This window comes from Geotrypetes seraphini, chromosome 1 (genome assembly GCF_902459505.1).
Source record: "Geotrypetes seraphini chromosome 1, aGeoSer1.1, whole genome shotgun sequence".
In the NCBI taxonomy this organism is placed as follows: domain Eukaryota; kingdom Metazoa; phylum Chordata; class Amphibia; order Gymnophiona; family Dermophiidae; genus Geotrypetes; species Geotrypetes seraphini.
The window spans coordinates 460,195,821-460,213,009 of NC_047084.1; the positions used below are offsets into that span (position 1 = coordinate 460,195,821).

The 17,189-nt window shown below is 43.9% G+C and overlaps 1 protein-coding gene across 3 annotated transcripts in view; it reads left to right on the top strand.

Annotated features, from left to right (window-relative positions):
- Nucleotides 1-17,189, top strand: part of PLXNA3 (plexin A3) — a 479,210-nt gene that overhangs the window by 247,741 nt on the left and 214,280 nt on the right. For all 3 annotated transcript variants that reach the window (XM_033922827.1, XM_033922819.1, XM_033922836.1), the window contains exon 6: nt 3,597-3,720. In XM_033922827.1, coding sequence (XP_033778718.1) covers nt 3,597-3,720 — 124 coding nt within the window. The remainder of the gene's footprint in view (nt 1-3,596; nt 3,721-17,189) is intronic.

Below are 17,189 nucleotides of genomic sequence, written 5' to 3' on the forward strand. Positions count from 1 at the left end.
TATTACCAGAGATAGAAGGATTATCAATTTTGCCACAGTTCAGTTGGGTCAAATGATATAGCTGGTAGTTAAATTGATGCAGTATCAGGGAGGGTCCTAAGCTGCTGACAAGATAAGGGGGGGGGGGAGTATTTTTATTTTGGTTTTCAAGTCTGTTCTTTGAATATGTAAGTGGGAGGGCAGGAGATACCTCACACAGAACTAATGCATGATTAAAAAGCTCCAGGTTTTCTTCCACCAGGCTGCTGCCTAGTTGGGCAACACAGATTTTATCAATTGAAAGTGCAAGATGGATTGGTTCATTTTGTTTAATATGTAAAATGGTGCTGTGATTTGAGTTATTTAATAAATATAGGGCTCCTTTTACAAAGGTACGTTAGGGCCTTAACACGCGGAATAGCGCTACCGCCTCCTCCTGAGCAGGCGGTAGTTTTTCGGCTAGCACGCGCTAATCTGGTGCGTGCGCTAAAAACGTTAGCGCACCTTTGTAAAAGGAGCCCATAGTGTATTTATGCAGAAAGCCTGTCTAGTTATATATGTATCAAATACATATTCATTGGGGAAATCCTGAAAACCTGACCGGATTGTAGCCCTTGTTCCCCATTCCTGAACCGGGCAATAACCCTCAACAAGCAATGAGGAACGTGGAGAAACCCACAGCCATGAGAATCTCACAAAGCCACCTGTAAAGAGCAGACAGAGAGCACGACACAGGATATGTGGGAGGGGATGAGCACAAATTTGAGATCAGAATACAGAAAAGGTTTCTAACAGCCTCTGGAGAGATTGCCCTTACTCCTAACTCCCAGAGCAACTGCCAGTATTAAACATGAAGGGGCATCAAGGCCTGCCTGCAGGATATGCTTCCTTCAGCTCGAGGCAGGCCTGGGGCCCACTGTGCCCTGTTTGCCTCCCCCTAATGCCAGGCCTGCTGAATCTCCTGGTTCAGGGAGGCATCACAGCTTACTACTGAGAGAAGCGGCAGAGCTGGAAGCTAAAAGCAGGCGAGAACCAAAGTACCGGGGAGTAGTATTAACAGTTGCTTGCACTGCGCTCTCATTAACTCCTGTCTTTCCAGCACATTCTGCAATACAACAACCCTGCCTTCTCTGCTGGATCTGTGCTTCCTAGTTAAGAATGAAATGGGTGCCTGGGGACAGAAGGAGGAGGTAGGATTAGCTGTGGGATTGAAGGTGGGCTGGGGGGATATACACAATATCGCCTCAGTCTCATCTCCATGTTCGGAGTGACTGGCAATAAGAGAAGGTAATGGCAGTGCCTCAGGATATGTCATTATCTTCTTCTGCCTGGGCATTGATTTTGACCTGCCTGCCACTTACGATGTGAGAGCAGTTCAGTTCATATCCCAAGTTTGGGCCCTGGGTGGCACTGCCATTCTCCCCCTCCTCCGGGCCAGTTGATAGAAGAAGGGATGTTTAGAGAGGGGATAAAGGAAAAACAGGGTGTCTGTGTGGAAAAAGGAGATGGAGTGGGAAAGAAGAAAAGGGGTTTGCAAAGATGGGGGATAGGTGCTCGGGGTGGGGGTGTCTGAAAGATGGTCATTAACAGATTCATAAAGGATGCAAGAGTGGGTTTTTTCACTCCCATCCTTCTGTCCCTCTCCACTCTCCTTCCTTAATATCTCTTTCTTCCCTTCTGGTCCTTCCATATTATCCCCCCCCCCTCCCGAGTCTCTTTTCCCCATTACAATCCTTTCTTTCTGCTCTCTTCCAATCTGTAACCCTCTCCATCCATTTCCCTTTTATCACACTCTTTCATATCCTTTACCCAGCAGCCCAACTCAAAGAACAAAATAAAGTACCCAGAAATAAAGAGGTCAAAAAACGTTATAAAGATGATGTGCAATAGCATCTGAATTATTTAATATTCAACAATACAACAGGCTAGCCTCAGAATTTCCTGACTGTTGCTGCAGCCCACATAAAAAAATAGGGGTTGGGCACCCAACCAGCAGAATAAAAAAAAAAAAAAGCATCTGATGCCTCTGGACAGATCCCTGGTGAGACTGTATCTGGAATTTTGTGTCCCGTTCTGGTGCATACAGAAGATGCTTTTAAGTACAGAACTGCAAACTGCCTCAGGTTGCCTGCTGGTTCCTGAGGGGAGGTGGTATTTGGGAGGAAGGGGAGGGAATAGGACTTGCTTACAGTACTGCCTTATTTTTTTTACACATTCAAAGTGATTTACATATTCACAGTTATTTATTTTGAATCTGGGGCAGTGGAATGGAGGATTAAGTGATTTGCCCAAGTCACAGGGAGCAGTGCTGAGATTCAATCCCACAATCTCAGGGTGCTGAGGCAACTGCTCTACCACTAGGCCACTCCTCACCTTATATAAGATTGGACAGCCTTTCTCTATCTATAATTTGTGCAAATAGTGCAGGGTCTGAACTTCCAGCCTAATGAGATGACACTTATGGATCTGCATGTATAATACTCTAGAGCTCAGCTTCCTAAACTGGTGTTGTGAAACCTGCTTTTGCGACCATGACCTGGGCAGGCCCTCCATAGATACGTTATCCGCCTTACTTCAGAAGGGTCATGTATTTCTGTAGCCACATGAACGGAGTTAAGGCTACATAAAGATTAGGAAGCGTTGTGATAGAGAAAGAGGTGAGAATGGAAGATATGATAGGGACATTTAAATACCTAAAATGTATCGGTGCACAGGAAATGCTCATTTCTCAATAGAAAGTCAAGAACAAGGGGTCATCATATGAGGTTTAAAAGGGGCTAATATAGGGAATTATTTATTCTGGAAAATGTGGCAAATGCACGAAACAGCCTCTCAAGAGAGGTGATGGAAACTATGACAGGCCTGGGATAAGCACAGGAGGAAAGCTGGAGAGTAACTGGGAGGCTCTGTGACACTGCACAGACTGGGTGGAACTTCAGTCCTTGTTTGCCTCCATATTTCTAATGCCTTCTTCCTTTACTTTTCAACACTTGGTGTCTGAAGCCCATCTACAGGCTACAGAATTTGCATGCTGTACGCAGGGCTGAGATAATACCAGATTGCCCCCCCCCCCGTCCCTGCTCCCCCTCCCCACGCAACCTTCTCTTGTTACCACTTCCATTGCTAGTGGCATTATCACCTGATGACTGATCTCACCTTTTTGGGGATGTGGGGGATTTATATAGCTCACATCTGCTCTGCTCTGACAGGTTCTGGCACTACTCAAGGCGGCAAAAGTGTTGTATTCATCAGCTGGTTCAGTGTGAAAGATCCGGCAGAACCTGGGAAATGTGTTAGCGCTGCACTTGGGAAGCAATTAGATTGAGAAGCTTGAAAGTTGATGAGTAGAACTTTTTTTTTTTTTTTAACGCTCATCAAAGAAGGAAGACTATAGCACCCCCTACTGTTCCTGTGCCCAAGACACATTGCCTAGTTCTGATTAAATAACATGTGACTATACGTACGTGTGTGGGTATATTTATTTTCCTGTATATAATTGCATACATGCACATATTGTGGAATATTGATAAGACTGCTCTGTTCCCACTCTCCCTCCCTCTCTCCTTGCTAACCTTTGCTTGACTTTGTCTCCCCGCTCCTCCCGATTCTTTTGTCAGGTGCTGCCGACAGAGCGTGTGCCCACGCGCGGATGAGCCATATCGCTTTGCTGCTGAATTGAGTCACTGTGTCCGTTTGGAGGTTTGGCCCAGCAATGCTTCCGTCACAGTCCCACAGCTGCTGGTGAGTAAGTTGCCTGGAGGAGGCGCTGGCTTGTAACTCTTCGTACCTCTCCCAGCCTGAGGAGATATATCAAGAGTTGAGTGGTGTTACCTGTTTATGTTCTCTCATTATCTTTTTGGTTTTAATCTGTCCTTTCAGTCTACACAATCTGCTAAATGGAGTTCTTATCCTTAAGTTTTATATTAATAGCTTTGCAAAGGCGGTATAGAAAGTTCCTTGAAATAAACAAATCCAATGTAGTTCCAGATGTTCTATTGTGGCGTAGTAGTTAGAGCCAAAGCCTTAGCACCCTGAGGTTGTGGTTTCAAACCCTACGCTGCTCCCTGTGACTCTGGGCAAGTCACTGAATCCTTCCCTACTCCAGGTACATTAGATAGATTGTGAACCCCCCAGGACAGATAGGGGAACTGTTTGAAGTACCTGTATGTAAATCACTTTAAGTGTGGTTGTATAACTACAAAAAGGCGGTATGCATGTCCCAATCCCTTTCTAATCCCCCCCCCCCTTCCCTTTTATGAAATCGCATTAGTATTTTTTATCGCCAGCCGTGGCAGTAAAAGCTCTGACACTCATAGAATTACTATGAAGGTTGGAAATTTTACCACCGCCAGCCAGCAATAAAAAACGCTAATGCTGTGTGTGGGAGGGGGGTTGTTAAGAGAACTTGGGCAAGTAACTACAGAATAGTTCATTTAATCTAACCTCCACTGCCAATTCCAGACTTTGTTCCTTTTATTTAGCTGCCCCCTATGCCTATTAAGGGTACCACTTTACAGTTGATAAGTAACTTCAAGATTTTAGGGGTTATCTTCGACGATAAACTTATTCATAATCGCATTAGTAATATTGTTAAATCCACCTTTTACAGACTTCGTCAAATCCGTTCAGTATCTAAATTTCTATGTCCAAAATCTCTTTAACATTCTGATTCACTCCTTGGTTATTTCAAAAATTGATTATTGCAATGCCCTACTCAAGGGAATAGCCCAGAATGAAATTAGACGTTTACAGATCATTCAAAATGCTTCAATTAAACTTATAATGAAAGCTAAGAAATTTGATCACGTCACTCCCCTTCTTAAGAAAGCGCACTGGCTCCCAGTAGCGCATCGTATACAGTATAAGCTAAGCCTACTTACCTTTAAGTCTCTGTTATATAAAACTCCGGCTTTCATTTACAAATCATTGATTCCCTATACCCCTTCTATGTTTCTATAGACAGCGTGCCAGACTTTAAGAATAAATGGGATACCCATGTGGGATCCCTACGAGGGTCAAGATAAGGAAATTGGGTCATTAGGGCATAGACAGGGGGTGGGTAAGCAGAGTGGGCAGACTTGATGGGCTGTAGCCCTTTTCTGCCGTCATCTTCTATGTTTCTATGTTTCTAACCAGATTACTGAGATCTAATGATCAACATTTATTAGTTATTCCCTCACTTAAAATTATTAATACACGGCGGCATTTTATTTTTTCTGTTACGGCTCCTCAAACATGGAACGCCCTTCCCATTTATTAAGAGGAGAAAACAATTTAGATAAATTTAAGAGCAAACTAAAAAGCTTTCTTTTCAAGGATGCTTTTGATACTTAAAAAGCTTGACTAAGAGTTTCATTTTATTTCCATAACCTTGTTAAGGTTCATTGTTTATTCCCTCCCTACTGTTTTTTACCATAATTGTCTTCTTTTCTATCAGCAATTTGTATTTATTTACCCATCCTTTCCTCTCATTTTTACATCTAATATAATAAAATGGTAGGACGCGCATGTGCACTAAAAAAATCGTGTTCCCTGATCCCGTCGCGGAAACACGATTGCGCATGCGCAGCCCCGGCGGCGGCGGCTTTCAAATAAAAAAAAAATTTCCATAGCTGCGGCGGCCTTCCTCACCCCCGGCTCCTCTCTCGAACTGGACGGTCCCCGCGTCTGCCTACCCTTCCCCCCAACACAGCGAATTCCCCCCCCCAAAGAATCAATAAATCGAGCCGGGCCGCCCTCCGCAACAGACCAGAGGAGTTCTTTGCCGCTCACCCCCCTTCCCTTGCCGCTGACCCGAATACCTATCCGGCGATTCAAGAAGCCTGTGCAGCAGTCTTCACACGCTGCTTCAGGCCCTTCTACTGCCCTGATTTTCTCGGCAGAGCAAATAAGCGCAGTAGAAGGACCCGAAGCAGCGTGTGAAGACTGCTGCACAGGCTGCTTGAATCGCCGACTTACAAGGGAAGGGAGGAGGGCGCAAGGACTCTATCCGAGTCTGCGGCGGCGGCTTTCAAATAAAAAAAAACAGGTACACAACTGCGGCGGCCTTCCTCACCCCTGGCTCCTCTCTCGAACGTAGGCAGCACTTTAAACACGCTGCTTCGCACCCTTCTCTGCCGATTTCCTCTGCCGGGTCTCTGATGACATCATCGGAGACAGACGCGGCAGAGGAAATCGCCAGTTGAAGGCCGCTAAGCAGCGTGTTTAAAGTGCTGCCTACGCGGCTGGAGTCCCGAGGTTTGTCGGCGGTGGGAGGGTCAGGAGCAGGCCGGATCGACAACGCCAGTAAAAGAAGGGGGAGGGGCCAATCGGAGCAGGGAAGAGAAGGTAAGAAAAGGGAAAGGGGGAGTGGCGGAAAATTCTACTACTGCTTCTACACAGGAAAGGGGGGGATAGAAGGGAAATGCTATTGCTGCTGCATAGGGAAGTGAGATGGAAATGCTGCTGCACAGGGAAATGGGGAAAATGACAGGTGCAGGGAGAGGGACAGAAAGACAGACAGAGAAAGGGGGCCAGAGAGAGCGTCAGCGGGAGAGGGAAAGAGGGCTGCTTTGGGGGGAGGGGTGTGCTGGGGGGAGACAGAAGGGGCCATGGAGAGATAGGGAAAGGGGACAGATAGCTTTGCTCTGGGGGGAAAACAGAAGAGGGCCATGGAGAGACATTTGGGGGGGAGGTGGGTGCTGGGGGCAGACAGCTTTGCTCGGGGGAGGGGGGGAAGGGGGTGACAGAAAGATACAGACAGCGGCCAAGGAGAGATAAAGAAACACAGACATTCACATCTATTCTAGCACCCGTTAATGTAACGGGCTTGACATAAATGCTGCATATGGGGCAGAAAGAGAGACAAATAGAAAGAAAGACAAATAATAGGAGGGAGGGAGACAGAAAGAAAAGAAGAAAGACACAAGGGCAGGGAGTGAGACAGAAAGAAAGAAAGACAGACATACATATATTCTTGCACACGTTAATGTAACGGGCTTAAAGACTAGTGTTTGTAATATTAGTCTTTAACATGTTACGTATGTTTAGTTTTTGCTTGTTTTGCTGCCCCTTAATTGTATGTAATTTTAATGATATGTTCATCGCTTAGAAATTTGAGTAAGCGATTAATCAAATATACAATAAACTTAAATAAATTACCCGAGTTTGTCCACCAAGCCCCTTCCCTTCCCGGCGTAGTGCTTAAAGCTTACAGCCTCAGCACCCTGAGGTTGTGGGTTCAAACCCACGCTGCTCCTTGTGACCCTGGGCAAGTCACTTAATCCCCCTATTGGCCCAGGTACGTTAGATAGTTTGTGAGCTCGCTGGGACAGACAGGGAAAAATGCTTGAGTACCTGAATAAATTCATGTAAACTGTTCTGAGCTCCCCTGGGAGAACGGTATAGAAAATTGAATGAATAAATAAAAGCAGACTGAAAACTCACCTTTTTGATATAGCCTTCAATCCTTAACCCTACTCTTCTGCCCTCCAACCCAACCAGCTGATTAACCATTCCCCTTAACTGTATCCATGACATCCTGTTTGTCTGTCTTAGCTGTTTAGATTGTAAGCTCTTTTGAGCAGGGACTGTTTTCTTCTTTCTGGTTCTGCACAGTGTTGTGTACGTCTGGTAGCGCTATAGAAATAATAATAGTAGTAGTCTGAAGAGTTTCAGTCTTTGAGAAGCAGAGCTGAAATTGTGATGTCATAATGCCTCATTCCACCAATGTCTAAGAGCCAATCTCATCAGTGATGTCACAAAGGATTGATTGTCATGTACTCCCCTCTGCCCTCCAGCCCAGCCAGCTGATTAACCGTTCCCCTTAACTGTATCCATGACATCCTGTTTGTCTGTCTTTGCTCTTTGGATTGTAAGCTCTTTCGAGCAGGGACTGTTTTCTTCTTTCTGGTTCTGCACAGCGCAGTGTACGTCTGGTAGCGCTATGGAAATTAATAGTAGTGCTGGGTACATTAATGGCATTGTTACTAAAGGAAAGTTCAGAACAGTGTCTGCAATCTGGCGGGCTACAGGATTAGAGACTGCATGATTTTTACCTGAGGAAGAGAGCATCAGACAGATCAATCTCTTTGACTGGGTGACTGAAGAGCGAGACCAATGGGAAAATTAAAAAGTCATGGGATAGGAGGCAACGTTCCGTTGTGGATTAGGAACGAGAGATTAAAAACAGAGGGTAGGGTTAAATGACCATTTTTCTCAATGGAGGAGGGTAAATAGTGGAGTGCTGTAGGGATCTGTGCTTGGGACCAGTGCGATTTAACATATTTATAAATGATCTGAAAATCAGAATGACAAGTGAGGTGATTGCCATAGTTAGACTGTGACCTTGCAAGGGACAGATAAGAAAAACTTTTCACTGATCACTATTCACTATAAACCACTTCAATATATAAGCAGTATACAAATCACCTTCGCTTCACATTAAACCCTCCCCTCCCCTTTTTATCGAGCTGCGCTAGAGTGTGGCGCAGTGGTTAAAGCTACAGCCTCAGCACCCCTGAGATTGTGGGTTCAAACTCACGCTGCTCCTTGTGACGCTGGGCAAGTTATTAATCCCCCCCCCCCCATTGTCCCAGGTACATTAAGGGAAAATGTTTGAGTACCTGAATAAATTCATTGAAACCGATCTGAGCTTCCCTGAGAGAAAAGTATAGAAAACCGAATAAATAAATAAATAGCAAGGTCGGCAAGGTAAGTGCTCCAACGCTCAAAGGAATTCTGTGAGCATCAGAGCATTTACCACGACGGCTTTGCACTAAAAACCTCTAGCACAGCTTGATAAAAGGGGCTTTAAATTTGCAGATGACAGAAAACTATTCAAAGTTGTTAAAAAATATACATATTTGTAAAAAAAAAATTGCAGGAAGACCTTAGGAAATTGGAAGTGGAAGATGAAATTTAATGTAGATAAATTCAAAGTCATGCACATTGGGAAGAATAATCCAAATCATAGTTAACCAGATACTAGGGTCCTCTTTAGGAGTTATCACCCAAGAAAAAGATCTAGGTGTCATTGTATACAATGAGGCTTATGTGTTTAAATGCATCTCGAGAGAGGTACTTAGTGTGTCTAAGTGCTTTGAAAATGAGTGTCTGTTTGCTTAAATCTTCTGCCCCAATGTGCGGAGGTGACCAAAAAATGAACAGGATGCTAGGAATTATTAGGAAAGGGATGGAAAATAAGACAGAGAATACTATAATGCCTCTGCATTGCTCCATGGCACTACCCCACTGAGTACTGTGTTCTGTTCTGGTAGTTGTATCTCAAAAACGATATTGTGGAATTAGAAAAGGTTCAGTAAAGAGCGACCAAAATGATAAAGGGAGTGGAACTCCTCTCATATGAGGAAAAGTTTCAAGTTTATTAATATGTTTGATGAATCCCTTATTAAAATTACTAAGCGATGAACAAAATTAAAAATAGAGTATAATACAAAGAAACTAACATATTGACAATATTCTTTCATAAAATACAAACATGAGTTGGGAGGGAAAATGCAAAAGTTACAATTCTCATTTTGGTAGAAAAATGGAAAAAACAAGAGGGTGGGGGGTGGTTAAACTATAGCACATTTTGAAACCTCACTTAAGAAGTTTAAATATTAAAAGCATCTTTAAACAGATAAGATTTTAAAGATTTTTTTGAACATTGTGACATCTTTTTCGTTTCTAATATATTGTGGCAGAGAGTTCCATCATTGAGGGCCCATCACAGCTTAAGAGGTTAGGGTTCTTCAGCTTGGAAAAGAGATGGCAGCAGAGGGGGGGGGGGAGGGATATGATTGAGGTCTTCAAAATTCTAAGTGGTGTAAAATGGGTAAAAGTAAATCACATTTTTATTGTTTCAAAAAGTACAAAGACAATGGGATACTCAATGAAATTGCATTACATTTAAAAACAAATAGAAGGAAATATTTTTTCCATTCAAGGAATGGTTAAGCTCTGGAACTCGTTGCTGGAGAATGTGGTAACAGTGGCTAGTGTAGCTGAGTTAAAAAAGGTTTGGACAGATTCTTGAAAGGAAAGTCCATAGTGTGCTATTGAGACAGACATGGGGGAAGTCACTGCTTGACCTGAGATCAGTAGCATGGAATGCTGCTACTATTTGGGTTTCTATAGACGAAAGGGGGGACTAATGGATGAATAAACCATCCCACTTTCCTAACATTACTCAAAGCAAACTAATGCTGTAAACATATTAGTGATGGCTTCCTTAATAGACACCTTGCTGTAACGTTTTTATGTAGACTTAGTCAACCCACATCCCAGTCAGTCCCAAGTATTGCATCCATTGTCCATTGTGTCCCTGATCTTGGATACTATTTGGGTTTCTGCCAGGTGCTTGTGACTTGGACTGGCCACTGTTTGAAACAGGATTCTAGACTAGGTGGACCATTGGACTGACCCATTATGACTCTTCTTAGGATGTGCTGGATGTGTTGTAATTAGGTTTCAATTCTAAGACTTGGAAATTCATAAACTGCGTAGCCTTTGGATAGGTCCTGGAGTGGTAAATGGGTTAGAAACTAGTAGATTAGAGGGTGGCAATCAATGGAATTCACATCAAGTATTGTGCCTGGCCGAAAGTCATGAGTGAAGTGCCTTAGGATGCTTTTGTTTGTGATATCACAGGTGTTTTTGTAGATACAAAGATCTGCAACAGAGTTGACAATTCAAATAGAATGGAAAAAATGAGGAGTGTGTGAGTGGTGTTGAAGAGTTTGGCAGCAAAGACGTAATGCACAATAGTGTCGTCATGAATTTAGAGTGGAGAAATCCAAAGGAGCTTATGTGAGGGCGGTGAGGTGCTGATGGACACCAAACAGGAGAGTGATCTTGGGTCACTGTTAATGATGATAATAATAATAATAATAACTTTATTCTTCTATACCGCCATAGTCGTGAGACTTCTAGGTGGTTCACACTGAAGAGAGCTGGACAGTCAGCGAGTTACAATATGTTGAAGTCCGGGATACAGTATATAGAAACTTACAAAAAGCATATAGAATCTTACAAAAGGTCCGGGATACAGCATATAGAATCTTACAAAAAGGTAGAGAGATACAGCATATAGAATCTTACAAAAGGCAGTGATCTTGAGATAGTAAAGTAGCATGACGGGCTGATGGTCAGAATCTGCAGATGGGTGGGAGGCACGGGGATAGGCATAACCAATAGGAAGAAAAGGAGATAATGCCTCTGCACAGGTCGTTGGTGAGAGCTCCAGGTTTGGAGTCCACCAAAATAAGGTCAACTGGAGGAGGCCTGTAAAATGGCATAGCTGTAAAATGGTAAGCTCTATGAAATGAGACTTGGGAGCTAAGTATGTACAGGAGGCCAGCACAGATGGACACAGGGATGACATCTGTGATTCTATGTATATCCTAGTTAGGATGGCCAGACGTTGTGCTTTATACAGAAATGACAGATGGTGGTGGCACCTTATATATTTAGTCAATTTGAGGCATGAGCTTTCAAGAGCAAAAATTCACTTTATCGGATGCATCTTGACAAAATAGCCTCTTGTCATTGGAAGCTCAATAAATTGGTTATACTAACACAGCTATGCCTGTATCCATGGCATCCTATAGGATTCATACAAGTCCTGCTTTAAAATCTGGCTATCCAGGCAAAAAGGAATGTGACAGAGTTTGTATACATGACCCAAAGGAACAGAATTTCAAAAAGAGGGGGGGGAGGGGGGCTAAAATAGTGTGATGCATCATAACCTCTTACTTTCCCCTCTTCCTTTGTTATCTTCACTTTCTTCTTCACCATCTATCCCATCTCTGTTTCCCCTCCTGTTCTTTCCCTTCTTCTCATCTTCCTCAGATATCTGTCCATTTGTATTCCCCTTGAATTAATTTATACTTCCCCTTTTCCTTCCATTTTGTGTATCATCACCTCATCAGATAACCAAAGGGGTCCCTCTGGTTTCTCTCTGTTTGCCAGACTTCTCTTTAATTTTCCCATTTCTTGATTCATTCTCATCTCCCCCTTCCTTAGATTCTTTTATTTCATCCTACTATGATTCCTCTCCATCAGGTTTCTATTTCTAGGGGTCAGTACTGGAGGTAGTGTGATAATAGTGTGATCAATCACATGGTAATATTAAGTGCTTTTACTGAGAGGATGCTCTGTATTCTAGGAATGTCTCTTGCTTCCTTATCCTTAGAGAGGAAGGGGATATGATAAAAGCATTCACATACCTCAAAGATATAAACAACATATAAAAATATTTCAAGTGGAAAGGCAGCTCTAGAACAAGAGGTTATGGTGTGAGGTTCCAATCTGGTAGACTAAGATCAGAAATTTCTAGAAGCCATCACAGAGCATGTAGGAGCCAAGTGGGGATTCTGAACTTTTTTTTTTTTAAGTAGCACAAATAGGTCTGATTTTTAGATTGTCCACATTATGCATATCTGTTTGTAAACATTCAAACTCTGAGCCAGGCAAAGACAAACTGAAACCCATCTCCTCAAATGAGGTTCTCTCGTCTATTTCCATCTTCCCCATGCTGCTCTTCCCTCTCCTGTTTCCTCTCCTCTTTGCCCATCTTAACTCCCTTACAGTCATGGCGGAAATGGAATTGAGTGGAACAGTGTGTAGTCCTAGGTCCTGTGGCTCCTCCCCCTCTTCCTGGTTAGAAAGAAACAAAGAACATGATGATAGATAATTGTAATGATCTACAATCCCTTCCTGTTCTTCAAAGATCTTCTCTGTGCTTGTCCCACGGTGTCTTGAATTCAGATATTGTTTTCGTCTCCACTGGCACTTATCTCTAGGACCCAGGCCTCTTTCCTTCTATTATGCTATTAGCAGTCTAGCTTTAGGATGTGGTACTACCTGATTGGTCCTACTGAACATCTTATGAACTGATTGGATGCTGTAGAAGGGACCCTCTTGCTCTCATACCTGCATTACCCTGGAACTCATAAGAACATAAGCAGTGCCTCCGCCGGGTCAGACCATAGGTCCATCCTGCCCAGCAGTCCGCTCTCACGGCGGCCCAAACAGGTCACGACCTGTCTGAATCACCAGAAGGGGCCCCCTTGCCACCTTGGTTTCCCATTGAAGTCCTATCTTCCCATCGAAGTCCTAACCCTCCGGTCTTGCACATTCACGACCTGGTTGGGTTTCTATACTTATTACCTGGTTAGCTTTCTATACTTGTATTACATCCCAGCACCTCTCTCAGTATCCCACGATCCCTTTATCCCTCAGGAATCCGTCCAATCCCTGTTTGAATCCCTGTACCGTACTCTGCCTGATCACTTCCTCCGGTAGCGCATTCCAAGTGTCCACGACCCTTTGGGTGAAAAAAAACTTCCTTGCATTTGTTTTGAACCTATCTCCCTTCAGTTTCTCCGAATGCCCCCTCGTACCTGTTGTCCCCTTCAGTCTGAAGAATCTGTCCCTATCCACCCTCTCTATGCCCCTCATGATCTTGAAGGTCTCTATCATATCTCCCCTGAGCCTCCTTTTTTCTAGAGAGAAGAGCCCCAGCCTATCCAACCTCTCGGCGTATGGGCAGTGTTCCAGCCCTCTTACCAGTTTCGTTGCTCTCCTTTGGACTCTCTCAAGTACCGCCATGTCCTTCCTGAGGTACGGCGACCAATATTGAACGCAGTATTCCAGATGCGGACGCACCATCGCTCAATACAATGGCATGATGACTTCCCGCGTCCTGGTTGTTATGCCCCTCTTTATGATGCCCAGCATCCTGTTGGCTTTTTTCGAGGCTGCTGCGCACTGTACAGATGGCTTCAGTGATGCATCCACCAGCACACCCAAGTCTCTTTCAAGTCTGCTGTCTCCCAACAATGCCCCCCCCCCCAATTTGTAGTTGAACAACGGGTTCTTTTTCCCTATATGCATGACCTTGCATTTTTCCACGTTAAAGCGCATTTGCCATTTGTTTGCCCAGTCTTCCAGCTTGTCCAGGTCCCTTTGCAGGTCCTCACACTCCTCCCTGGACCTAACTCTGCCGCACAGTTTGGTATCGTCTGCAAATTTTATAACCTCGCACTTTGCCTCATTTTCCAGGTCATTGATAAATATGTTGAAGAGTAACAGCCCCAGCACCGATCCCTGTGGCACACCGCTCGTGACTCCCCGCCAGTCAGAATATTGGCCCTTTACTCCGACCCTCTGCAGTCTACCCGACAACCAGTGCTTGATCCATCTGTGCACATCCCCTCCCACCCCGTGGTTCCACAGCTTCCTAAGCAGCCTTTCATGTGGCACCTTGTCGAAAGTCTTTTGAAAATCGAGATAAATGATGTCTATGGGTTCCCCATTGTCCACCCGACTGCTTATTCCCTCAAAGAAGTACAGAAGGTTCGTTAGGCACGACCTTCCCTTACAGAATCCATGCTGGCTTGTTCTCAGTAGGCCATTTCTCTCGATGTGCTCGCAAATGCCGTCCTTGATCATAGCTTCCACCATCTTCCCTATAATTGAAGTCAGGCTCACCGGCCTGTAGTTCCCGGGGTCACTCCTCGATCCCTTCTTGAAGATAGGTGTGACATTCGCCAATTTCCAGTCCTCTGGTACCTCTCCAGTTTTCAAGGATAGGTTGCAAACATGCTGGATTGTGCCCGCTATTTCTTGTCTTAGTTCCTTCAGAACCCTTGGGTGAATCCCGTCTGGGCCCGGTGATTTGCCGCATTTTAACCTCTCTATCTGTTTAAGGACATCTTCCTTACTTACCTCTATGTGCTCCAATTTTTCGGCCTGTTCCCCACTCATGAGCTCCTCTGAGTCCGGTATATTAGATGTGTCTTCTCTCGTGAAAACCGACGAGAAGAACGTGTTCAACCTCTCAGCTACCTCTTTATCCTCATTAATCACTCCCTTCCTATCCCCATCGTCCAACGGCTGGTCCCTTCCCCTTTACGTAACTGAAGAATGCCTTGAAGTTTTTCGCCTCCCTGGCCAGCCCCTCTTCGTATTCCCCTTTTGCTTTTTTAACCTCTCGGTGGCATTCCTTTTGGCATTTCCTGTGCGCCTGGTGATTTTCTTCCGTTGGGTCCTTTTTCCATCTCCGGAAGGATACTTTTTTGTCATTTATTGCCCTCTTTACTTCAGTTGACTTCCAAACCGGGTCCTTTGACCCCCAACTCTCTTTGTCCTCAGACAGGTCTCTTGTGGGAGCTCTGAGTGCCTTATTCTCCACTGACTTCTGGCCTCTGACTTCTGCTTGTTTTCTGATTATGATCCTGTTCTGTCTGTCCTGACTTCTGCCTGTTCCTCCATGCTGTCAGCCTGCCATTTGGCTTTGGATCTACATTTTGTTCTTCTCCTGTCACCTCCTCTCCTAATATCTAGTGTCCTCTCACTTCTGTTAGAACATCTGTGCTTCAAGTATTGGCAGCTTCTGAGCACCAGAAAGCACAACCTGAAAGAAAAGAGAACTGTTGTAGGTGAAAGTGCAGTAAGATCCTAGTGTTCCACTAGAGTGGAAATGACTGTGACACTGTTCCATCCATCACCCATTTCTTTCTTTCTTTTACTTAAACTATTTATTGAATTTTTACTAACCCATATCTCCTATACCTAGGGTTACCAGATTTTCTGTTTGGAAAATCTGGACCTCCTAGGCCCGCCCCCGGGCCCGCCCAGTTCTACCAATTCCCACCCCATTATGCCCCAGTCTTGCTCCCAATCCCACCCTATCCCTGCCCCAGCTCCGCCCCCCCACTGCTTGCGGATGCGCTCCTGTGCAACACTTTGCATTTGTCCACATTAAAAATGACATGGATGCCCAGCCTTCCGATTTCTTAAGGTCTGCCTGCAATTTTTCACAGTCTGCATGCATTTTAACAACTTTGAATGGTTTAGTGTCATCTGCAAATTTAATCATCTCACTTGTCGTTCCAATTTCCAGATCATTTATAAATGTTAAATAGCATCAGTCCCAAGTTGATAAAGCGGTCCGCGCAATGTGTGGCGGTAGCGAAAAGGGCGAACAGAATGCTAGGAATGATTAAGAAGGGGATCACGAACAGACCGGAGAAGGTTATCATGCCTTAGATAAATTTAAGCGCGCCTTAAAAGGTTTCCTTTATAAAGATGCATTCAATATATAGATAGAATAATTAATTAAATACAATATCTTGACCCTAATGCATTAAACAAATAGATCATCAAATTTAAAAAAAAAATTAATTTAATCATTCCCTAAAATCTCTTTTCTATAAAGAGGTCAATATCACATAGTCTGTTCAATAAAACTAAATCTATACAAACTATTAAAATATCTTCATCTTATTCATTTTATACCTTCTTCAAGTGATCCCATCCTTTGTGTTCTAACCTCAAATGTTCCCCTTTTTTATAAACTGTAGTCCCTCCCATCATCCATTTGTACCAGTTTGTATCAGTTTGTAATAGAACAAAAATGATATGTATGTATTGTCTTATTTTATTTTATTTTGTCCACCCTGTTTTCTTTTATATAATGGATACATGTTATACGCATTGAATTATATGACATTGCGTAAAATCAAACACTATTAAACTTGAAACTCACTGTACCGGGCCATGATACGCCCTCACCTGGAATACTGCGTCCAGCACTGGTCGCCGTACATGAAGAAGGACACGGTACTTCTTGAAAGAGGCCAGAGAAGAGCGACTAAAATGGTTAAGGGGCTGGAGGAGTTGCCATGCAGTGAGAGATTAGAGAAATTGGGCTTCTTCTCCCTTGAAAAGAGGAGATCGAGAGGGGACATGATCGAAACATTCAAGATAATGAAGGGAATAGACTTAGTAGATGTTCAGGTTGTTCACCCTCTCCAAGGTAGAGAGAACAAAAGGGCACTCTCTAAAGTTTAAAGGGTATAGATTCCATTCAAACTTAAGGAAGTTCTTCTTCACCCAGAGAGTGATAGAAAACTGGATCACTCTTCCGGAGGCTGTTATAGGGGAAAACACCCTCCAGGGATTCAAGACAAAGTTAGACAAGTTCCTGCTGAACCAGAATGTACGCAGTTAAGGCTAGTCTCAGTTAGGGCACTGGTCTTTGACCTAAGGGCCGCCGTGTGAGTGGACTGCTGGGCACGATGGACCACTGGTCTAACCCAGCAGCGGCAATTCTTATGTTTTTATGACTCTTCCGCTATTCTTACACCAGTCTTGAATCCATTCATCATTTTAAAAAAATCTAGGAGGAAAAAGTCAGCAACACTTGATGTTTTTGCTTCTTA